Source organism: Mustela nivalis (genome assembly GCF_964662115.1).
Source record: "Mustela nivalis genome assembly, chromosome: 1".
In the NCBI taxonomy this organism is placed as follows: domain Eukaryota; kingdom Metazoa; phylum Chordata; class Mammalia; order Carnivora; family Mustelidae; genus Mustela; species Mustela nivalis.
In genome coordinates, this window is record NC_139020.1 from 115,240,409 (window position 1) to 115,265,178 (window position 24,770).

The window sequence follows — 24,770 nt, forward strand, 5'->3', positions numbered from 1 at the left end:
GATAAAGAGGGCATGGTTGAAGCAGCACTGAGCTGATGTGGGTGCACACTTAGCCTCATGGCCCTTGAATGGCCCTTCATGGCACAATGAAGACCCCATTCTCCTGGCCAGAGCCAGGAGGAGGGTTCAGCAACCCAGCCAGATCATGAAAGGTTTTATTTGCAGTAAATCCTGGGGAGATGGTCATAAGGAACCGTTGGAAGATTTCAAGCAGAGCAGTCACAAAAAAAAAGCCATTCTGGGGACACTGTGAAGGGCAGACTGGGAAGGTGAAGTTCCTATGAGTTTATGGGACTCAGGAAGACCAATCTAGGCTATACTACCAAGAAAACATATTTTAAGCCAAAACCTGGATAGTAAAATTAGTGAGTCTCTACTGGAATTTGCACAGATAAATGTTTATAGAAACTACTCCCTTTCCATCTTAGAGGAGGAAGTTTTGCAATTTGTTAACCCAACCAATAGGAAGCCTGGATAGATGTTGGGGGAATTTCTTTTCCTATTTTTTTTAAGACCCCGTTTTTTAAATTTGAGATAATCTGTGTGTGAGTGAGCAAAATAGGGAGAGAGAGTGCAGGAGAGGGGGGCCGGGGGAAGAGGGAGAAGGAGAAGCAGACTTCCTTGCTGAGCAGGAAGCCTGGTATGGGACTCAATCCCATAACCCCAGAATCATGACCTGAACTGAAGGCGCAGGCTTAACTGACTTGGCCACCCAGCCACTCCTTTTCCTAGTTTTTGAAGCTGACAGAGGCCAGTATAATATGGTTTTCTAAAACAGGACCAGAAACTGGTGCTCATAAGTGAGGAATACACGTGAAATCTGCACATTTCTGAATTTTGCTCTGGATCCAAGGGTGTAGGTGAGGCTGGGGGAACTGTGCTTGGCAGTTATGGACTAGGGCAGGGCACTGCTAATTTTTTCATGTAAAGGGTCGGATAAAAGTTTAGACCTTAAGGGCCACATGGTTTCTGTTGCAGTTGCGAAGTCTACCAATAACAGCGCAAGAGTGGCCACACAACAGGCAAGTGGGCATAGCTTTGCTACAAAAGAACTTCGGGGATACTGAAATTTTAATTTCACGTATAGGTTTCACGTGTCATGAAATAATCTTTTGATTTTTTTTCGCTCGTTTAAAAATCTGGGTGCCTCAGTTGTTGGGCATCTGCCTTCGGCTCAGGACATGATCCTAGAGTCCTGGGATCAATCCCGCGTGGAGCTCCCTGCTCAGCAGGAAGCCTGCTTCTCCCTCTCCTGCTCCCCCTGTTTGTGTTCCCTCTCTCACTATCTCTCTCTGTCAAAAAAATAAAATCTTTTAAAAATATATACATATCCGTTCAAAAGTCATGCCTAAAGAAATGAAGGCAGCACTTGCCCACAGGCTACAGCGCGAAGACGCTTTATTTAGAGTCAGGGCCCTGCCGCTTAATAGCTTCATATGCTTGGACCTCTATGGGCCTCAGATTCCGCGTCAATGTCTTAAAATTGTTGCGCGGTTAATAAAACCTGACGCGCGTTAAAGCGCTTTCAACTCCCTATAGGGCTGCATCAGCCTTAGGTGCTCTCCCTAGACCAGGTCCCACCCAGCAGCCAGTGCGCAGGCGCGGGGGAGGGCCGCTCTGCTGGGAGCGCGCAGCCGCGTCACAGCAGGGCTCTCGGAGACCTCGTTGCCCTGGCGACGGTTTCCCAGCTCCCTACCGCAATCCGCCAGGCCTTCATCGCGATACACTAAGCCAAGAAGCCCTGGCCATGACTTCGTCCACCCCTGCGTCCTTCGCTACGGGCACAGCCGACGGGTTGCCTGAGACTGAGAAGAACGCAGGGGAGTCCGAGAATACCTATATTCTGCGGCCCATTTTCCAGCAAAGGCGGGTAACGGACGAGCTGTGGTGGGGGTGTCCTACGAGCTGCTGGGTCAGGTCGACAGAGGCCGCCTGGCAGCCTGCGCGTGGGGAAAGCGCACGGGGATCCGCGGGGTGGGCGGGGCGGGACTAGGGAAGGAGGAGCGGGGCTGGAGGTGAGGCGGGCTGGAGACGCAGGGCGGGGCTGGAGAAGGAGGTGGCTGGGGAGGCGGATGGAGGTGGCGGAGGAGGGACTGGGGGAGGGGTAGAGTGGGTTTGGTACCGAGGAAGGTATTGGGTTCGAGTACAGCAGGGAGGGAAGGAGTGTGGGGTGGTCTGGCGACCACCGGGGAGGAGGCGGGCCGGGACTAGAGAGGAAGGGGCAAGCCGAGAGGGTGGGATGCTATCTTTCTTGAGTCTCCAGCTGCTCTGGGCAGCTGTGGACCCGACCTACAGTTGCAGCGTTAGGGCGTCGGGAGCACCTAAGGCTAGCGCAGTGGGAATGGTTGGCTCTAGGAGACCCGGGATGTGGGCAGAGGAAAGGAGGGGTGGAATAGATGAGCAGGAAAGAAACGCCTTGCATCGAATTCCATTCAGCCATTTTCCAGGGTTAAGGTGTGCATATGGGTGCCAGAATACGCTTACTCCTCTGCAGGGAGTGGGACCTGTATGCATTCAGAGTCTTACCTAGGTACCATCCGGATGTTCTTGGCCCACCACGAAGATGCCTTCTCAAAATTACACAGTCTAGTGCAGAGGACAGTCCGCTAGGGCTAGAGGGTCCATCACTCATTTTCACAAGATTTAAAAAAAATTAAATATTTTTTTTTTTTTAAAAGCCCCTCTATTGCTTGAAACCAGATTGCTGAATCAAATGCTTGGCAAATACTGGAAGCCAGGAACTTTGGTTATAATGTGATACATTTCATGCAGTTTTCTGGTGGGTGGAGTGGACATCATAAAAGTTAGGTTCAGTTATCTTGGTAAAAGTTTCTAAATGCATAGAACGCCATTTGCCTGCATTTCTGTTGCAAAACAGAATAAAAGCAGAACAAAATTAACATATATTGTAGGAATAATCCTCTAAGATTATTTGTGATTTGTTTGAAGAAAACTTTTGACATTTCACTGAAAATGAGAAAGGCTTAAGGGGAAGAGCCAAATATAGATTATTTGTAATAGGAAAACCCCTTTTAGAACAGATCAAACCTGGAAATCTGTCGATGACTCTAAAGTTCATCTGTGAGAATAACCAGGCAAGACAGCAAAGAAAATACTGTTAAAAAGTAATAAGGGTTGCTTCAGAATTTAAATTAAAAAAAAGGAACCCTACCCCAAAAAGTAATAAGGGACCACTAGGGCTACCAAATATTATACTGCATTATAAGCTCAAAACCTAAAACATTCTGGTCACTTGGCACATAATAGACAAATCAGCTAATAGAATATACAGCCCAGAAAATAAAACTAGTGTTTTAATATATGATAGATACAACTAAAATATGAACATATTTCAGGGTGGTGAAATTAGGGGAGATTTTTCCCTCTGTCTTCATTTATTCAATAATCCATTCCTTCCAAAAGTATTTATTATCTACTATGTGCTGGGTGCTCTTCTAAGAAAATAGAAGATGTGGAAAGATGACAGTGAACAAAGCAGTGAGAAATCCCTGTCTTCATAGAGCTTATGTTCTAGCTGGGTAGAAGGACAACAAACAAGATAAATACATAAGTGAACTATATAGTGTATATATATAACTATATAGTGAACTATATAGTGTATATATAGTGTATATATATATGTATATATGTGTATATATATGTATATGTATATATATAACTATATAGTATATATATAGTATATATATAACTATATAGTATGTATACACACACATACACATATGTATATATACATGTAGTATATATCTCTCATAGAGATAGTAATGAGTACCAGGAGATGAGATATAAAGTGATGTGGTAGGAGGGCAATTTGAAGTTTTAGAGAAGGTGGCCTAGGGAAAGTGACTTTTGAATAAAGACTTGAAAGAAGTGAGGGAGGTAGCAATGCATATAGAATGAGATTTGAACTTCAGGCAGAGGTTAACAGCAAGTGCAAAAGCACCGAGGTGGTCATGCCTGATGTGGTCAAAGAACATAGGGAAGACCAGTGTGACCAGAGTGGAGAGAACTGGCAGGAAAGTAGTAGAAAATGAAATCAGAGAGTTTGATAGGGTAGGTCATATGGGGCTGCGCACGTGACAGGATGTTGCTTTTAGTCTGAGTGAGGTGAGAAGCATTTAGGATTTTTTTTTAAAAGATTTTATTTATTTGAGAAAGACAACAATCATGAGCAGGGGGTAGGGGCAGAGGGAGAGGGAGAAGCAGATTCCCTGCTGAGCAGGGGGCTTGATCCCAGGACCCTGAGATCATGACCTGAGCTGAAGGCAGATGCTTAACTGACTGAGCCACCCCAAACATTTGGGATATTTTGAACAGAGAAGTGCCATGATCCAACAGATATTTTAACAGGACTAGTCTAGTTGCTATGTTCCACAGGATATGGGGGCAAAGGCAGAGACAGAGACTTGTGTGAAGCTGGTGTAACACAGGCAGGAGGTAGCTTGGAGCAAACTGGTGGCAGTGCGGTGGAGAGAGTTATTGAATTTTAGATTATTCTGAAGGTAAAATTGATAAAATTTGCTTATGAACCAGGATGTGGTTTGTGAGAGAGAAAGTCAAGAAGCCTGGCTTCAAGGTTCTTGGCCTGAGCTACTGGAAGGATGGAGGTTCCATTGACTGATACAATTTTGGAGAGGAGATGGTCAGAAGCTCACTGTTGGATGTATGAACTTTTGAGTTGTCCATTAGACATCCAGATGGAATATGTGTTGGAATATGTGGTCTGAAGTTCAGGGAAAGGTCCAGTCTATAGATAACATCAAGAATATGACTTGTTTTCTTAAGTTGTGTTTGTCACTTTGATAATAAAAAGTATGAAAAAGAGGAATTAAATTGTAGTAGTGACAGAAAGCTGTGGGAAGTTGAGCTGTGAAAGTAAATTGAAATTTTGGAGTTACTAATTAGATGTTTCACACTGTTTCATTTAGGTTCAGACCTTCTGTGGTTAAAGAATGTATCCATGCTGTTCTTAAGGAGGAGCTAGCAAATGCCGAGTACTCTCCAGAAGAAATGCCTCAGCTCACAAAACGTTTATCAGAAACCATTAAAGACAAATTAAAAGGTAATTGTGGTGATACTTGGAAATAGACATTCAATTTTACTCCTTTGTCTCCTTCCTTATCTTTAAACAATGGGCATAAGCTGTGGATTCTTTTAACACAATTGTTCTTCAGTGTCTAGTCCTCCCAATTATTTGGTAACCTTTACTCTTGTAGGTCTTTCCAGATAGTGGGGAAGTTAAAGATAGGAAATAAAACATTGTATGCATGCAGTATCTGAGACATTCCAGTATGAGAAAGATCAGGATTTACAGGGACTCCTTTCTCCCATCATTCTTGGTTGTTTTTCTCACCAGCGTATCAGTTCCTTAGCCTGTCTTTCATTCATACCCTCACTGTCTGACCTCAGCCCATCTCTCCAGCTGAGTCCTTAACTAGTCACCAGACTCAGCTCTCCACTCTTGCTAAGCTCTCTATATCTATAGAACATACCTCATGCTTTTTCTCTCTATTCTCTTTGTTTTTTTTCTCTCTCTTTTTAAAGATTTATTTATTTGAGAGACAAAGGGAGAGAGAGAGAGAGTGTGTGTGCGTGCGTGCGTGTGTGCGCATGTGCTGGGGAGGAGGTCAGGGCAGAGGGAGAGGGAAAGAGTCTTTAAGCTGACTCAGTGCTGAATGTGGAGCTGGAGGTGGGGCTCGATCTCATGAACATGAAATCATGACCTGAACTGAAACTAAGAGTCAGATGCTTAACTGACTGCACCACCCGGGTGCCCCTCTTTTGTTCATAATATTATATCATCTGAAAAGTCCTTTCTCTCTACCTTTTTAAAACTAGAACATTTTTTTGGAGGGAAGAAAATGTCTATGTCACAGTAATACATTTTCATTGTACTAACCTAGACTATTTAGAAAAGTACACATTTAAAATTTTTAAATTATATAAAATTCCATTACCCAAAGGTAGTTACTATTTAATATTTTGATGTACTTTTTTCTTAATTTGCTTTCATTTTTAGAAACTAAAAAATATATGAGTACAAAGAAGAAAGTAACAATTCTATGTATTTCACCCAGAATTAACCACTGTTTGTATATCAACATTTTTATTTTCACTTTTTAAAAAAGATTTTTTATTTATTTGAGAGAAAGAGGATGAGTGGGGAGAGGCACAGAGGGAGAGGGAAAAGCAGACTCCCCACTGAGGAGGGAGCCTGACTCGGGGCTTGATCTTAGGACCCTGAGATCATGACCTGAGCGGAAGGCAGACACTTAACTAACAGAACCACCAGGTGCCCCTAATTTTACTTTTTAATGACAATTTGTTGTTACTGTGAAAAAGATACATGTCCATTACAAATAAATTTAAACAGTGTAGAAAAATAAATAAAATTAGAAAATCATCCCAAATGCCACCACCACATTAAATATCAGTATTTAAATATCAATATTTAATGATAACCATTAATATTAGGTGAACATCATATCAGACATCTTTTCCGTGTTTATTTATTTATTTATTTATTTATTTTTAAAGATTTTATTTATTTATTTGACAGAGAGAGATCACAAGTAGGCAGAGAGGCAGGCAGAGAGAGAGAGAGAGCAGGAAGCAGGCTTCCTGCCGAGCAGAGAGCCCGATGCGGGACTCGATCCGAGGACCCTGAGATCATGACCTGAGCCGAAGGCAGCAGCCTAACCCACTGAGCCACCCAGGCGCCCTTTTTCCGTGTTTATATACAGATAAATACCTTAATAACAACGGGATACTTTGCACCCATTTTACATTGTGATATAGCATTCATTCTGTATATATACACTTATATATGTGTATTTTTTTGCATTCATTTTATATTTAAATGGAATGATTGCTCACTATTTAGTCCTTTTATCATGCCATTTTGGTTCAATTTCTTATCCGATGAGATTTTTTGGTAAGTTTTTTCAGAAAGGGCTGAGAGATGCTACATTCTCTGTGTTCTTTAATGTTTGAGGATGTCTGCCTTTTGCCTTTAAATCAATATATTTTGGATGTATATAGTATTTTGAGGTAATAACTTATTTTCTTGAGAATCTTGTAGATTTTGTTTCATTGTCTTCTGGCATTGAATGTTACTGTAGAGAAATCTAAGGCCACTTGATGTCCTCTGCCTAAAGAATCCCATCCTTAACCTTGATGCTCAATAGCTTTTTTAGAATATTGCTTGGTAATAGTGAGTATTTTATATCTTTCAATATGTGGATTTTTTTTCATATCAGGAAAATTTTCTTCTATCTCTGAAAACATTTCCTGTTCCACTCATTAGGTCACAGGACAACAAATACTGATACGTTGAATCATCTTTATCTTCCATATCTATTAGCTTTTCTGTGCCATACTTTCTTCCCTTTCCTGTAATGTTTACTTGTAATTATCTTAAGCCAGTAATTCAATTTTCATTTGTGTCTGTTCTGTCGCTTACCATTTTTAAAATTTATTAGGTCTGTACTGATACTGTATGAGTATTCAGTTTGTCTTATGGCTACGATCTTCATTTTCATCTTTCTGTTGTTTATAATCTGATTGAGTTCTTATTTTGTTGAATTTATGAGCTTAAGTTGTTCTATACTGTGAATCAGTTGTGAAGAATTTCTCTTTGTTCCTTGGTTTATATTATTTCCTAGGTTGAGGGTTTTTTTGTTTGTTTGTTTTTATTTTTGTCTTTTAAACAGTATTTTGTTTGTTTCTTGTTATTCTTTTTTTTGTTTTTCTTGCTGCATTATTGCATATTGCTGGTTAGCTTCTTTCTGTTTTACTCTGATGTGATTTTCAGGTCTTTTCATTTGCTCTTTTCATAATTGTTCCAACACAGTGTGGGTGATGGGTACTCATCCACCATATCTGATATTATTTTATTTTTTCCCTCAGAACTACAGTTGAAGGGCTAGGTATTTACTATTCTAGTTCTTTGGGTATCAGAAAAGGAGGAAGGGAAATGCGTAGAGAAAGGAGGAAGCTCTGTGGAGCTGTGTGCACTGTTTTGGGCTCTGTCTCCTGAGATTTTGTTAAGTATCCTGAACTAAGGGTAATGTCTCACCTGGAAGGGGAACTGTAGTCTTCATATTATTTGTCTAATTTACTATGTATAGTCTTGGAGCCTTTACTGTGATCAAACAGAGTTGGCTATGTTTCAACTTTATCCATTTCTTTTTTCTTTCCCCCCACTTTCAACTGTTTTCACTGTTTCTTGGTTAGTAAAGGGGGAAGATAAAGATGCCCATTCAGTTTTCTTCTCTTCAGATTTGGTGTTAGTGAGAATTTTCAGGATTTTGCTGCTTTAACAGTGTATTTTCTGGGAAAGCAGCAGAGTTGTGATGGGCCATTCAATTATACTCCAGAATCGTATGTTGTTTTCGTTTCTACATTACTGAACAGCTTATGGTTTTCTAAATGCTCCATACTCTATGCCTTTGCACAGGCTGTTCCCTCTTCATAGAATGGAGACATTGTCTGGTAAATTCCTACTTTTCTTTCAAGACTCCTTTCATTTATCACATCCTCCAAGACGTCTCTTCTGGTCACTGCTTCCCCACTATCTAGACAAGGGAAGGAGCTTCCAGCTCTGTGTTCCTGTGTATCTTACACATGCTCCTCTTGGAATTATTAATATATTGCTTTTTCATTTTATTCTTCATGTTTGCCTTCCCAACTACTCTGTGTTCTTTAAGGCAAGAAGAATCATTTTTTTTTCTTAAGATTTTCTTTATTTATTTGTCAGAGAGAGAGCGAGTATGCATAAGCAGGGGGAGCAGCAGATAGAGGGAGAAGCAGGCTCCCTGCCGAGCAAGGAACCTGATGTGTGGCTTGATCCCAGGAGCCCAGGATTGTGACCTGAGCAGAGGCAGATGCTCAACCAACTGAGCCACACAGGTGTCCCAAGAATAGTGTCTTATTTATCTCTGTGTTTGTGTCGACTTAACACTACATGACTTAGAGTAGGAGAGAAAGGAAGGAAGCTGAAATCTATTGAGAAAATAGTGTGTATCGGTACTGTTCTAGATGCTGTATTTATTACTTCTGAAAATTAGTAGAGGAAGAAAAAGGTAGAAATTAATATTCACTAAAATGGAGTTAGGAGGCCAGAAGGGGGAGCTCTAATACCGTTCCACATCTTATCAGCCGGACGGGAAGAGCCTATACTTTTACTATCCCAGCAGGAGGAAGAGATTTTCTCCTTGCCCAGCAACAGCCCTGCTGATGAGAGACTGTCAACGATTCTGGCAATGAAAAGCCACTACATTTCCAACTTCTGGTTTACTTCAGTGGACTTTTTGTTTATAACAGTCCTCCCAACGTCCTCCTTTCCTCTTTAAAAGAACCAGCTTATTTTTTGTTCTCTGTACTTGCCTGTGGTTTTTCCTGTCCTGAATTACAGTTCTCTGCCCTTCTTGAATAAACCCATTTTTTGATGGTAAAATAACTGACAGTCTTATTTTTTTATTTTTTAAATTTTATTTATTTATTTGAAAGACGGAGATCACAAGTAGGCAGAGAGGCAGGCAGAGAGAGAGAGAGAGGGAAGCAGGCTTCCTGCGGAGCAGGGAGCCCGATGCGGGGCTCGATCCCAGGACCCTGAGATCATGACCGGAGCCAAAGGCAGCAGCCCAAACCACTGAGCCACCCAGGCGCCCAGACAGTCTTATTTTTAAGATCAATATATTATATCTGATCTCATCTCACCTCACAACATCCCGCAGGAGGTAAGTAATAATATTCCTATTGAACCCATGAGGAAGATTTACGCCAAAAAGGTGAACAGCTTGTGTGAGGTTACACACTTGGCAAGCTGACTGACTGACTTACCAAAGTAAGATTTGTCCTCATGTCTTTCTGACTCCCAAGCTTACCATCCTACTCAGCCAGTGCTTGTGAACTGAATACCTGTGTTCCTTTCTAGGCAAATTTACCTTTATTAAATAACTTTACCACTTTTACTTATAGATAACTCTCTTATTTTTTCTAGAAATGGGATTTGACCGATACAAAATGGTGGTACAAGTAGTGATTGGAGAACAAAGAGGTGAAGGAGTATTGTGAGTAGTTGGTTTTTCCTTCTTGTTTTTACTCTTAAATATTTCTTCTTAGGTATTCATCCTGACAATTCAGTAAGATTGTATCTGTGTAAGAGTGAGAGGAAAAGGACAGTATAACAAAATGCAGCTGTGAGCCAAAAAGATCCTGGCACAGAACAGTGTGGTTGACAGTGTGGGTGAGCTCTGCAAGGTAACTCACTTCTCACTTTTCCTAGTATCTGTAGGCCAGTAGGACTTTTAAGGTTTATGTATATGTGCTCCTAAGTCCAGTATGGCACTATGTATATGTTTCTTCCTCAGTTCCTTCTTTCTTATTTTTTTTTTCTTAAATTCCTTCTTGCCTGGTTTTTGTTCCTATCATTCCAAATTAATTTCTTTAAAATTGTCTGAGACCTCCTTATTAGCATATCTAATAGTCCTTTCTTAGCTCTTGTTCTTGGCCTGGGCTTCTATTTCTTTTTTTAAATAATTTTTTTAAAAAGATTTTATTTACCCATTTCAGAGAGAAAGAGAGAGAGAGAGAGTGCTCGCAAGGATGAGTGGGAAGAGAGGCAGAGGGAGAAGCAGACTTTATATGGGGCTTGGTCCCAGAACCCTGGAATCATGACCTGAGTCAAGAGCAGATGCTCAACTAACTGAGCCATGCAGGGGCCTCCTGGGCTTCTATTTCTTAATATTCATTCCAGTTTATTTTGGCCCTGATATCACTTATCTAACTTATTTCTCTTCTGTTTTTCTCTTTCCTTTCCTGGTTCCTCTTTCTCCCCTACATCGCCAGCTCTGAGCTTTCTTTAAGGCTCAGTTCTTGTTCTTCTGCTCTTCCCACTGCTTTTTCAATTAGCTCATTCATTCTCATGACCTCAAACTGTCATTCATGTACTGGTAAATTCAAAATGTGTATTTCCTGTCTTTCCCTATGCCCAAGTGTTAAGTTCCTGTTTTCCTTTGCAAATAGTACTGAGTATATTTTATTTTATTTTATTATTTTTATTATTATTATTTTTAAAAGATTTTATTTATTCATTTGACAGACAGAGACCACAAGCAGGCAGAGAGGCAGGCAGAGAGAGAGGAGGAAGCAGGCTCCCGCTGAGCAGAGAGTCCGATGTGGGGCTCGATGCGGGCCTCGATCAGAACCCTGGGATCATGGCCCGAGCCGAAGGCAGAGGCTTTAACCCACTGAACCACCCAGGCACTGCAGTACTGAATATATTTTATAAGAAAGTATTAAAGTATTTGTTGACTGAATTTTAAAAATACCTTGTAGATATTATCCCTGAAAATTTTTACTATAGAATGTTAGATTTGGAAGGGACTATGGATATTTTCTAGTGTCTACTCCCCTTAATTTACAGATGACACTTACAAGGATCAGTATGATTTACTCCAAATTATGTATCTGGCTGGTGTCAGATAAACTAATAGAGCCTCCCTTCTGACTTCTGGCACAGTAATCCTCACCATGGTGCCCCCTGCCATTTGCTCAGAAGGCTTCCAGATATTTTCTCACCTCAGTGATATAAAGAAATACCTCACTACTCTATCAGCTCAGATTCAACATATTCAAATACAGTTGCAAATTTCTTCTCCCTCCTTCTCCTTTGGTTCGACTGCCATTTTAATTTCTCTGTCTTTCACAGTATTGCAAAGCTTTTATTAACTCTGGCTTAAAACCTTGAAATCCTCTTTTGTCATGTTGAGCCGTTACTCTCTCCCCCCACATGCACTGTAATCTGGAGGCCCCGCTTCCTTAGCAGCCCTTTATCAGCATTGCCAGACTCTGGTCTCTTTCCTCTACAATTCATTTTGTATACTAGACCGGTCTTTCAGAAGCATGCCTCATTTTCTTGCCATAAACTTTTCAGAGTTTATTTTAAACCCTGTCAAATATAAACTCCTTAAACTGGTTATGATTCACTTTGTAAAACGTGATAAGGCCAAGCTCTAAAGTGTAGCATTCAAGGTCACTCTCCTTTTTAAAAATTTTATCATCGGGGTGCCTGGGTAGCTCAGTGGGTTAAGGCCTCTGCCTTCAGCTCAGGTCATGATCCCAGGGTCCTGGGATCGAGCCCTGCATCGGGCTCTCTGCTCCGTGGATAAGCCTGCTTCCTCCTCTCTCTCTGCCTGCCTCTCTGCCTACTTGTGATATCTCTCTCTGTCAAAAAAAAAAAAAAAATGAAATCTTTAAAAATTTTATCATCTAAAATTCTGTACAGGGACTAAGGAACTCCCTTTTTTTCTATTACTTAGCTGGATGTTGTTTTATTTATACCTGTACCTACTCTCCCTGTCCCACCAGATTATTTTGAAGCAAATTACAGTCATTGTACCATTTCATTTATAAACACAACAGTATACAATATCTCTAATGTACAATATCCCTTTTTAACATAATAATATATCATCACATCTAAAATATTGTCGATCCTTAATATTATACAATACAGTTTACTCTTGTGCACAGTATGGGGGTTAGGCTTGTCAACCCCTGCACAGTCAAAAATCACTTTTTATATCTGCATATAGTTTTGACTCCCCAAAACCTTAGCTATTAATAGCCCACTGTTGACTGGAAACCTTACTGATAACATAAACAGTCAATTAACACATATTTTATAAAGATATTATACACTTACAACAAAATAAGCTAGTGAAAAGAAAATGTTACTAAGTGTTATCTAAAAAAATCAAAAGGAAGAGAAAATATATTTATAGTACTCTATTTATTGAAAAAACATCTGCACATAAGTGGATTTGTACAGTTGAAACCCAAGTTGTTCAAAGATCAGCTGTGTATGTATGTGCATTTGTGTGCACATAATTATGTGTTTATATTCTTTTTTACAGTTTGTCCAGAGCAGGATCCAGGTAAAGGCCACCCACTGCTTTTAAACAATACATCTCTTAAATTTCTTTTAGTCTATTATTTTCTTTCTCTTTCTCTCTTTTTTACCTTGCCATTTAATTGTTGAAGAAATGGGGTTGTACTGTAGAGTTTCCTACAGCCTGGCATTTGCTAATTGTATCTTTCTTCTTATTTATTTACTTATTTATTATTTACAGGAGTTTTGTACTTTAGACTATAATCTAGTGCTATCTTATTTTATTGCTCAATGTCCCAACTTTGGCCATTGGCCTCTCTTGCAGTTGCCTCTTGTGTCCCTTCGGTATCCCCTACTATTGTGGGGTTTTTTTGTTTGTTTTTGTTTTTAAGATTTATTTATTTGAGAGACAGAGCAAGAGAGTGTGAGGGTGGATTGAGGGAAAGGGAGAAAGAGAGAATCCTTAAACAGACTCTACACTGAATGACACAGAGCTTGATCTCACAATCCCTAGATCATGACCTGAGCCGAAATCAAGAGTCAGGCACTTAACCAACTAAACCACTTAGGTGCCCCTATTGTGGGTTTTTTTGAGCACTTCCTTACTTACTGGCACTATAAGATGCTTCATTATATTCATTCCCAATGCCAGCCCTATAATTAGCCATTTTCTCAAGGAGTTCTGGTTCATTTTATTGGAGAATGACATTAGAAACTAACATCTGGGCACTAGGTGTGGCTATTAACTTTCTAAATATTGCTTCTGCTCTGTTGTTCTTTTTGGACTCCAATTACCTATACTTGGATTGAGATGTTCTTTTTACTATATTCCACAGGTCTCTTAATGCTCTTCTCTAAGTTTTTGTTTTTTCTCTCTGTGCTTCCTTTTGGATATTTTTCTATTGACCTTTCAGTTGACTAAGTCTCTTTTCTGTTGTGTCTAATCTGTTATTCGGTCCACTGACTGAATTCTTAGTATCAGTTATTATGTTTTTCAGGTCTAGAATACCCATTTGATTCTTTTTTATAGATTCTAATTCATTAGTGAAATCAACTGAGGCACCCAGACATAACAGACATGAGCTTTATTTGAAGAATTTGTGTAAGAGATTTCTGAATCTGTCCCGATAAGGGAAGAAAGGTCCTTTCTTTCATGTCTGTTACTAAAATGTAAATTAAGATAATTGCTGATCAAACTTACATATTGTTCACAAGTAGTTTTTGGCTGCTGTTTTAGTTATTGTGATCATCAGGGGGGAAAAAACCTTTTCTTAAGACACTCAACTGGAAAGGACAGGTATTGTACCTCAGTGGTACTGCACCACTCTGGAGAATATGCTTTCTGGCTCCGTCCTATGGCTCAAGGCAGCAGCAAATCCTACCTGTCATCTCCCTTTGGTCAAAGCAGCCACAGATTTAAGAGTCTTTGGTTCACAGATGTCTAGACCCACAAGTACTTTACTGTTGAGCTCCATCTGGCACGTCATTAAATTGACAGTGAATACTGGGTACTTCAAACCGTGTTCCTGGGAGGCAGCTGTAATTCAATTAATCCAGAGTGTCCTCATGTTCCTCTTCTTCAGTCTTTGCACTTTTGTGCATTTCACAAATGCTCTGGTCACAGCTCTGACCAACCTTAGCACCACGCATGCTGCCTTACCTCTTGGACCCGCCAGGAGCAGTCAGTGAGGCCAGTGAAATTATTTTTTATCTATGTTCTTTATCTTTCCTCACAATCCCTAGATCATGACCTGAGCCGAAATCAAGAGTCAGGCACTTAACCAATTAAACCAATTGCCCCTATTGTGGGTTTTTTTGAGCACTTCCTTACTTACTGGCACTATAAGATGCTTCATTATATTCATTCCCAATGCCAGCCCTATAATTAGCCATTTTCTCAAGGAGCTCTGGTTCATTTTATTGGAGAATGACATTAGAAACTAACATCTGGGCACTAGGTGTGGCTATTTTTACATTTTGGTCATAGCAGTTATTTTAAAGTCATTGTCTGATTATTCTCTTATCTGGATCATGTGTGATTCTGTTTCCACTGACTTATTTTTCCCCCCCTTGGTCATCCTTTATGTGACTCTGTCTCTCAGCATGCCTGGTTTAAATTTTGAACATTGTGTGAAAAAACTATAGGACCCCAGATAATATTATTTTCTTCCAGAAAGGGTTTACTCTTTCCTTTTCCATTCAGGTAGACTGTGGACCACTTACCTTAATTCAGTCAGGGGCTAAGCAGAGTTGAGATTAGGTGGCAATTTTGATTTGAGACTCTCTCTACCTTCAGTTCACCCTTCTTTCTTGAATGTAGCCTTCTAGATCTTTCAACTAAGAACCTTAAATGTTCATTGAGACCCCACCCCCATCAGGTACTGACTTTTATATTTGTCTCCTCAGCATGAAACTACTCTTTAGTTCAATGTTTTTTCCTTAGTGTATTGGTTTCCTATTGCTGCTGCAAAAAGTTATCACGGGCACCTAGCTTGTTCAGTTGGAAGAGACTGCGACTCTTGATCTCACAGTTCGAGTTTGAGCCTCACATTGGGTGTAGAGATGATAATAAATAAATAAGTAAATAAACTTAAAAAATTTATCACAAACACAGTGGCATAAAAATACTATTTTACATTTCTAGAGATCATAAATCCAAAATGTGTTTCGTTCAGCTAAAATCAAGGTATTAGAAGGACTGCATTCCTTCTGGAGGTTGTAGAGGAGAATCCACTCCTTTGCCTCCTCCAGCTTCTAGAGATTTCCAGGATTCTTTAGCTTATAAACCCTTCCTCCATCCTCAAAGCCAGCAGCATAGCATCTTCAAATATTTCTCTGACTCTCTCACCACCTTTCTTTCTTTCTTTTTGAAGATTTTATTTATTTATTTATTTGTCCGAAAGAGAGAGAGAGAAAGCACACAAGCAGGCAGAGAGGCAGGCAGAGGTGGAGAGAGGCAGGCTCCCTGCTGAGCAAGGAGCCCGATGCGGGACTCGATCCCAGGACCCCGGGATCACGATCTGAGCTGAAGGCAGCGGCTCAACTCACTGAGCCACCCAGGCATCCCACCACCTTTCTAAGGACCCTTGTGATGACATTGCACCCACCTGGATAATCCAGGGTACTCTTCTCATCTCAGAATCCTTAATCATATATCTGTAGAATTCTTTTTATTTTATTTTTTGACATATAAGGTAACATATTCACAGGTTTTGGGGATTAGGACATAGATATGTTTGCTGAGAGGGCCATAATTTTGCCTATAACACTTGGCTTTCAGTTTCAGAATTCAGCACATGTCTTAAGGGGAAAACCTACCATGTGACAGGCTCAGTTCCACTTTCTCCTTTTGGTCCTTCAAGTGTCCAATTTTATCTCGATAGCCCTGCAAGTCTTGCTGGTGTCTTTTTCCCTGAGTAACTGGTGTTCTAGAGGGGCAAAGCCTGGATTTTTAGCTTCTAATTCTGTACCTGGATTTGGCAAATGCCTCAGGGAGAATTCTGATGCAGGATATCAGTTTACCTCCTTGAAGTTCACCTCTTTCTGGAATTTTGTCTCCCCTAGTCTTATTCCAGCTGCATTTTGATCCATTTTATCCAGCCTTGCTAATTAATCTTGGTGGGAACACTGGCCTGTTACACAGTGTTCCATCATACCTCTGAGTCTTTTTGACACAAATATATATACTTAAATATAGCATTTTTTTCTTTCTGTATAGCCCAGGCTTTGGGTGTGACCCAAAGTTTGTCTTTGGGTCAAAGACAAAAGAGAGTTCGTCTATGCAAAACTTTGGGTGTGACCCAGAAGTCTCAGGTTTATCTTACACATTTCTAGCCCTACACTTGGAATTGATCATTTCCCTGAGGAGTCCTGGTTCTTTTTATTGGCAAATGGTGTAAATACAGACTGCATTTTGAATGCAAGATTGTGTTTTATGCATCTTTCTGTCATTTGCACCTAGCACTTCCTTCATATATAACAGACCCTCAGCAAATATTTGTCAAGTAAATTTTTATATTCCTGCCTTCACTTGGTTCTACTCAGCTTAACTACCACTTCCTTCATGAACTGTTTTCTGTTTTGTTTTGTTTTTTTTCCTCCTGTCTAAATTCTCTAACTTCTGTAGCACTTCTACAAATTTAGTTCAAATGTTACATGACTGGACTTGGACTAGACAGGCTTTACAATTCTTTTGAATCCATAAGTTAGCATCAACTATACATTAACTTATTCTTTTCATGTGTTAATTTTTTCACCTAATTAAATTGAGGGATTGAGGATTGAGACAGGTTTTATTCTTTTGGGACATATAGTAGTTGCTAAATAAATCCTTATTGGTGATAAATTAAGGTTAATTTTATTTCACATTTGTTAACTGTTACAGTTTAGAAATAGGTGGAACTTTTTTGACTTAAGAAAGTGTAAAATATTAGGATTGGAGAGTTCGTCTATGCAAAACTTTCTACTAAAAAACAAAAAACAAACACTTCCCAAAATGAACTGGGGGTATCTGGGTCGCTCAGTCACTTAGGCACATCCAGCTCTTGATAGCTTACATCTTGATCACAGGGCTGTGAGTTCAAGCCCCATGTTGGGCTTCATGCTGGTCATGAAGCCTAGTTAAAAAAAAAAAACACCAAAAAACAATATCATTATGATATATGTGTATCTTTCTCTATAACCTGAAGCTGAACTGCTTATAAGGACAGTTGCTAATTAATCTTGGTTCAAGATTAATTCGTGAACAGCTTCAAGGACAGCTTTGTCACTATTTGTTTGACCTTGGAAAGTTTACTTACTTTGTCTGATAAATCAGTTTCCATATTTATTAAATGGGTTTAATAATATAGCAGGAGCTCCTGGGTGGCTCATTTAGTTAAGTGGCTGACTCTTGATTTCAGCTCAAGTTGTGATCTCAGGGTCCTGGGATCTGACCCCTTGTGTAGTGCTCTGCACTCAGCTCTGAGACTGCTTGTCCCTCTCCTTCTGGTCCTCTCCCTGCTCTCTCTCTCTCCCTCTAAAATAAATAAATGAAATCTTTTTAAAAAATAGTACCTACTTCATAGGATTAAGTGAGTCAATACATGTAAAGCACTTAGACCAGTGGCTGGTACAAAGTTAAGTGCTCAATAAATTTTAATGATGAGTCATACATACATGCATGTATTAAAAATGTAAAAGCATTTGTAATTTATTTTTATTTTTATTTATTTTTTTTTTAAAGATTATTTATTTATTTATTTGACAGAGAGAAATCACAGGTAAGCAGAGAGGCAGGCAGAGAGAGGAGGAAGCAGGCTTCCCGCGGAGCAGAGAGCCCGATGCGGGGCTCGCTCGATCCCAGGATCCTGAGATCATGACCTGAGCTGAAAGCAGAGGCTTTAACCCACTGAGCCACCCAGACGCCCCTGTAATTTTTTTTTTAAAGATTTCATTTATTTATCAGAGGGAGAGAGGGGGAGAGAGCGAGCACAGGCAGACAGAATGGCAGGCAGAGGCAAAGGGAGAAGCAGGCTCCCTGCTGAGCAAGGAGCCCGATGTGGGACTCGATCCCAGGACGCTGGGATCATGACCTGAGCCGAAGGCAGCTGCTTAGCCAACTGAGCCACCCAGGCGTCCCAAGCATTTGTAATTTTTTCACTTAACATTGTATTGTGAACATATTTTCATTTTTTGTAAATTTTATAAATGTTTTTGTAAGTGTTTTGGTAAAATATCTCTTTAATGGCTACATAGAATTTCATTGCCATAAAATACCATGATTTTCTCTACCACTTACTACTGTGCATTTTAGTTATTTCCATGATTTATTTATTTATTTACTTTAAAATTTTCATTTTTAAGTAATCTCTGTACCCAACATGGGTCTTGAACCCACAACCCCAAGATGAAGAGTCATATACTCCAACAACTGAGCCAGGCAGGTGCCCCATAAAATTGTTTCCATTTTTTAAAAAAGATTTTATTTATTTATTTGACAGAGAGAGATCACAAATAGGCGGGGGGTGGGGGGAGCAGGCTTGCCGCTGAGCAGAGAGCCTGATGCAGGGCTTGAACCCAGGACCCTGAGATCATGACCTGAGCTGAAGGCAGAGGCTCAACCCACTGAGCCACCCAGGCATCCCAAATTGTTTCCATTTTTAAACTGACTTTCATTTTGCCTAACATTCTATCTTTCTCAAGATTTGGGGAGATAATGGTTAATTTGAGAATTCAGAGGCAGTGTAGCAATTCTGTAGAGAGAATACTGGGTTCAGAACTAGTTGGATTGAGTTCTAGTTCAGAGTTTGTCTCTTTCTTTTCTGGAACTCTACAAAATGATCACAGTGGACAAAATAATCTATTAGGTCTTTTCCAGACCTACTTGTTAATATTATTGTGCAAGATTTCAGTCATAAGTCTTAGATAGTATTTCCTCTAAAATTTACACAAAAATATCTTGGCTGAAGTAATCTACAACAACTTCCCACCCAAAATACCAAAGACTAAAAGGTATTGACCACTTAGGCAGCTGGTCAGGCAGCTGGTCAGAGTCTGGGGTTGTTAAGAGTCCCTGGGCTGTCACCTCCAGTTATATCTATGATTTCAGTCCCTTCTAGTTTATCCAGTATATTCTTCTGTACAAATAGGATTTTCTGTGTGAAAAGGTTTGGAAGCACTCATCTATAAGAATGTATCAAAGAGGGCGCCTGGGTGGCTCAGTGGTTAAGCTGCTGCCTTCGGCTCAGGTCATGATCTCAGGGTCCTGGGATCGAGTCCCACATCGGGCTCTCTGCTCAGCAGGGAGCCTGCTTCCTCCTCTCTCTCTGCCTGCCTCTCTGCCTACTTGTGATTTCTCTCTGTCAAATAAATAAATAAAATCTTAAAAAAAAAAAAAAGAATGTATCAAAGATATAGCACAGAAGACTGGGGGAAGGGAGGGAAAACTGAAAGAGAAGAAATCAGAGAGGGAGACAAACCATGAGAAACTTTTGACTCTGAGAAACAAACTGAGGGTTGGGGCTCCTGGGTGGCTCAATTGGTTAAACATCTGGCTTTGGCTCAGGTCATGATCCCAGGATCCTGGGTTTGAGCCCCACATCAGGCTCTTAGCTCAGCGGAGAGTGTGCTTCCCTCTCTCCCAATTTGTGCTCTCTCTCTCTAAAATAAATAAAAATCTTGGGGCATCCGGGTGGCTCAGTGAGTTAAAGCCTCTGCTTTCGGCTCAGGTCATGATCCCAGGGTCCTGGGGTCGAGCCCCTACATCTGGCTCTCTGCTCAGCAGGGAGTCTGCTTCCCCCTCTGCCTCTCTGCCTACCTCTCTGCCTACTTGTGATCTGTCAAATAAATTAAATTTAAAAATAATAATGATAAATAAAATAAATAAAAATCTTAAAAAACAAACTGAGGGTTGTGGAAGGGAGAGGGGTGGGGGAGAAAGGGTAACTGGGTGATGGGCATTAAGGAGGGCACATGATCTGATGAGTGCGGGATGTTATATGCGACTAATCATTGAACACTGCATCAAAAACTAATGATGTATTATATGTTGGCTAATTGAATTTAAATTAAAAAATGTATCCTAGTTATGTAACACTCAATTGTTATACTATCTTTGTTTCCATCTTGCATTGTAATAACACCCATCTTAACTCTATTTATAAAGACAAGTCATCGCCAGATGGCTTTCTGGCATTGATTGCATGATATGAAATCTAGTATAACTAAAAGTTTTTGGTTTTAGTAGCATATAAATCTATTTAGAAAAATATATGTATTTGAATATAAGATAAAGTTTTAAATTATTTGGCAATAGTAAACTAAACTTTTATTTTGCTCATGGCAAATAGATATAGTTCAGATCTTTGTTATATTATTTATAATTCTTCATTCTTTGACTTTTCAGCATGGCTGCTCGCTGTTTCTGGGATGCCGACACTGACAACTACACTTACGATGTTTTCATGAATGTAAGTCTATTTGAAAGCCTCTTTTTCCTTTCCAAGGACATGTGGACATTCCAAGTCAAATTAATATTATTAAGATACAAGGACAAAAGTGTCCTTTAGTTTTAGATGTCCCAAAACTAAGTGTTCTTTAGTTTTAGATGTCTGTCTTTGACTCCTGGATGAAATGACTTTACTGTTCCTTTACTGTGTTAACTAAAGCAGAAGAAATCTAATGTGTCACCCAAAGGGAGACTTGTAGGTGTACAAATGATATAACTCTTTACAAGTTTGATTTTGAGAATATCATATTATTTATTTAGTGCTAACAGACATGTGGCACTTGGCTAACTATAAAGAAATTGGGTTGGCAGGGGTGTGTTTGGGTGGCTCACTTGGTTAAGCATTTGCCTTTGGCTCAGGTCATCATCTCAGGGTCCTGGGATCAAATCGTGCATTAGGCTCCTTGCTTATCAGGGAGTCTACTTTTCCCTCTCCCTCTGCCTTTGCCACCAACTCGTGCTCTCTCTCTCTCTCAAATAAAATCTTAAAAAAAAAAAAAGAAGAAATTGGGGTGGCAGGGATTCATGAGCAAAGGTGATTTTCATTCAGTAATAAAATTATTTTATCTTAAAGCTATTTCTTAAAACTAAGCAAAAGAGAAATTTTTAAAAAGAGATTTCATTTAAACACTGGTAGGTTATTGGCTGAATGTTTTATATATTTTAATCATATGTTGTTATACTTGCTTCCAGAAATGATCCCTAGGTTGTGAATTAGTAGACTCAGAATTAAAGTATAGTAGAATAGAACAGAAACTTGGTTGAGTGAATTAGGAGAGGGGTTCCATTTCCAGCTCGGTAACTTTCTAATTGAATGACTTCAAGTGTCATTGGACTTTTCTTTGATTGTATCAAGTAACATTAGGAAGCTGTACTAGATTTTCCCAAAGAACAGCTGTGGTTGCCTAAAAATAATTTGGGGGACTTGTTTAAAGTACAGATGCTAAGACCCTACTCAAGTAGATTCTGACCAAATAAGTCTGGTGTTAAATCAGTGAATCTGAATTTTTAAAAAAGTTACCCACATGATTATGCTTACTGCCAGGTTTGGAAGTTGCTTGTGTTGATGTCATCTTAAGATACCTTTTAGCTCGGGGCGCCTGGGTGGCTCAGTGGGTTAAAGCCTCTGCTTTTGGCTCGGGTCATGATCCCAGGGTCCTGGGATCGAGCCCCGCATCGGGCTCTCTGCTCAGCAGGGAGTCTGCTTTCCTTCCTCTCTCTCTGCCTGCCTCTCTGCCTACTTGTGATCTCTGTCTGTCAAAAAAAAAAAAAAAAAAAAAAAAAGATACCTTTTAGCTCTAAAATTCTATGGTCCTATCAAAGTTTCATTTTATGTTCAACTCCCTTAGGGAACAAGTGATAGTAGGAAGTACTATGTAAATCCCATTTATCAGCTCTCTAGGGGAAGGGTCAAGCTAAGGTGATGGTTTTTCCTGCTTTTTGGAGTTACTGAGACCTTATACAACGCAATTCAATCATTCAGCAAATAATCTGAGCTCCCATTAGGTGCCAGCCTCCCCTGGAGGTGTAAAGGATAACATTTTGAATAAGACAGGCATGGTGAACTCTGGGAGGTGCTGTAGAACAGCCAAAGTGGAATCCATAGACCATTGCCAGTCCTTATGCTGTGTGGTCACAGATCCTTCATAAGAGAAGTACAGGAATTGGACAAAGTAATTTTATATTGATAAATCTAATAGTAAAAAGTTTAGGCTATATTGTATATGTTTCTTTTTTCATTTCATTTTCCCACTTACTAATTTTTATTGTATTTTACAAAAGTATCAGTCCATAAGGCCTGGACAATTAAAAAAAAAACAACAACAGGTTTCTCACCACAGATAGCACGATTGTAGAACACAGCTCATGGTTCTCTCACCCAAGGATACAGGGACCTGGGCTTAACCAAAGAATTTTGCTTTGGTTAGTAATCAGGTGCTTAAGTTTAGATTGTTTTCTCCCAGTAGTACCAGGCTGGAGGTGAGATTTGCTGGTCTCAGGAGTCACTGAGGTAGGTGGAACTCCTCTAATAATAACCTTAAGAAGTGTTTTGACAAGTTTAACTGTGATTGAGTTAAAAGATAGATAAATGGATTTTATCAATTAAGAAAAAACAGATGCCATTTGCCCTGACCCAGAATTTATGACAAGGTGCTGTTACATTTTTTTAAGATTTATTTATTTGAGAGAGAATGAGAACGCATATGAGGAGGAGCAGAAGGAGAGGAAGAGAGAGAATCTTGAGCAGACTCCCTGCTGAGCACAGAGCCCAAGGTGGGGCTTGATCATGGTCTTGGGATGATGACCTGAGTCAAAAATCAAGAGTCCATGCTTAACTGACTGAGCCACCCCAAGATGCTATTATTTTTTTTATCTATCATTATGCATTTACTCCCAAGAAACTCAAAACATTTCATATTGTTATTTCTGTGATAAATTAGGAAAAATGGGACTACTCATTTTATGAAAACAAATTACATGAGGTTCATTAGTTTGCATTTCACTTCTACCTTCAGAAAGTCTAATTCTTTAACCATCCTACCCTTTGAGCAAGCAATTTTGTAGTTACCCCGAAGCAAGCAACTTTATAGCTATATTCTGGAAACCCTTTGTATATTGAAGGAAAAACCTTTGTGATTGAAAACTGGCAAAGATCTGAGATGATGTTCATTTCAATTGCCTTTGCTGCCCCTTAGCCCTTCATTAGTACTAACGTTCTGGATTTGTGTGTGTTTTGTTTTGTTTGCTTTTTAGGACAGTTTATTCTGTGTTGTAGCGGCATTCGGCTGTTTCTACTATTGAATCTTTGAAAAGTTGGGTAAAAATATGACCATGAAGAAATATAAAGTTTTTTATATTGTTAAATATCTCAACAAAATAAAGATAATTTGGCATTTTGGCAACTGAGTCTATTCAGTTTTAGGCCTTATATTTTAGTGTTTTGATTTTGTTGTAGTATGTTCTTAATTGTATTTGGAAAGTGGGGGAAACTCATATTTCAATTGTTCACACATAACCAATTTTAAGTATTTGGGTATATTTTCTACCAGTGTGTTTTTAGTTTCAGGGTTTTTAAAAAATCATATACACAATACCCGGATTTTTCACTTCTCATAATGTCATGAGCAGTCTTTAATGTCATTTTATTTCCATTATGATTTTCATAAGCATAATTTAATAGCTGCACTCACTCCACTAGGTTATACCATTGATAACTTGCCATTTCCTTATTAAGGGATTGATTATAAATTTTCACTATTATAAATAACACTGGCATGAATTTATTTGTGCATAAAGGTTTTTTGGTACATTCTAAATTGTTGTCTTTATCACCTATCCATTGTTTCTGCTTTGCTATTGCCATCTTACACCTTACACAGCTTTTTAGGTGAAATGCACATTCATTTTCTCCTGGGTCTGCCATGTGTCAGACACAGTGTCCAAGTTGTGTATGAAATCGGTCCTTCCTTTGAAATTTGAAGATTATTTTGGTTACTATCCAAGCTCCCCCTCTTTATAGTGATGTTCCCCGTTGTAGCTCCTGGCGTCTTCCCCAGCTAGCAGCCCTTATTGGGAGCACCTTAGTTTCCAAGCCACGTTCAAGTAACTATTTGAAATTCAAAAGAGAAAGGGTTATAATTTAAATCCTGTTTCTCCCTGGGGGCTCCTCAGCACAGTCCTGAGTGTATCCACCCACTTTTCTTCTCAGCCACGTTCAAGTCAAGCATGTAGACAAAAAAAAAAAAAAAAACCAATAATAAATATATTTAAAGTTATTTTACATTCTTCTCCCTTAACATTGGGTATTTGCTTGTCTTGCATCTGTGGAATCAAAAGTGACCCCTCCAACGGTTCATTCTAGCAAAGGAA

The 24,770-nt window shown here is 39.5% G+C and overlaps 1 protein-coding gene across 1 annotated transcript; it reads left to right on the forward strand.

The window, feature by feature from the left end:
* Positions 1-1,596: 1,596 nt before the first annotated feature.
* On the forward strand, positions 1,597-23,803 carry DYNLT2B (dynein light chain Tctex-type 2B). The gene is made up of 5 exons (XM_082700697.1): positions 1,597-1,866; positions 4,947-5,080; positions 10,022-10,091; positions 20,799-20,862; positions 23,655-23,803. Exons 1-5 carry the CDS (start codon positions 1,748-1,750, stop codon positions 23,700-23,702), a joined length of 435 nt encoding a protein of 144 aa, XP_082556823.1. The 5' UTR covers positions 1,597-1,747; the 3' UTR covers positions 23,703-23,803.
* Positions 23,804-24,770: the final 967 nt, after the last annotated feature.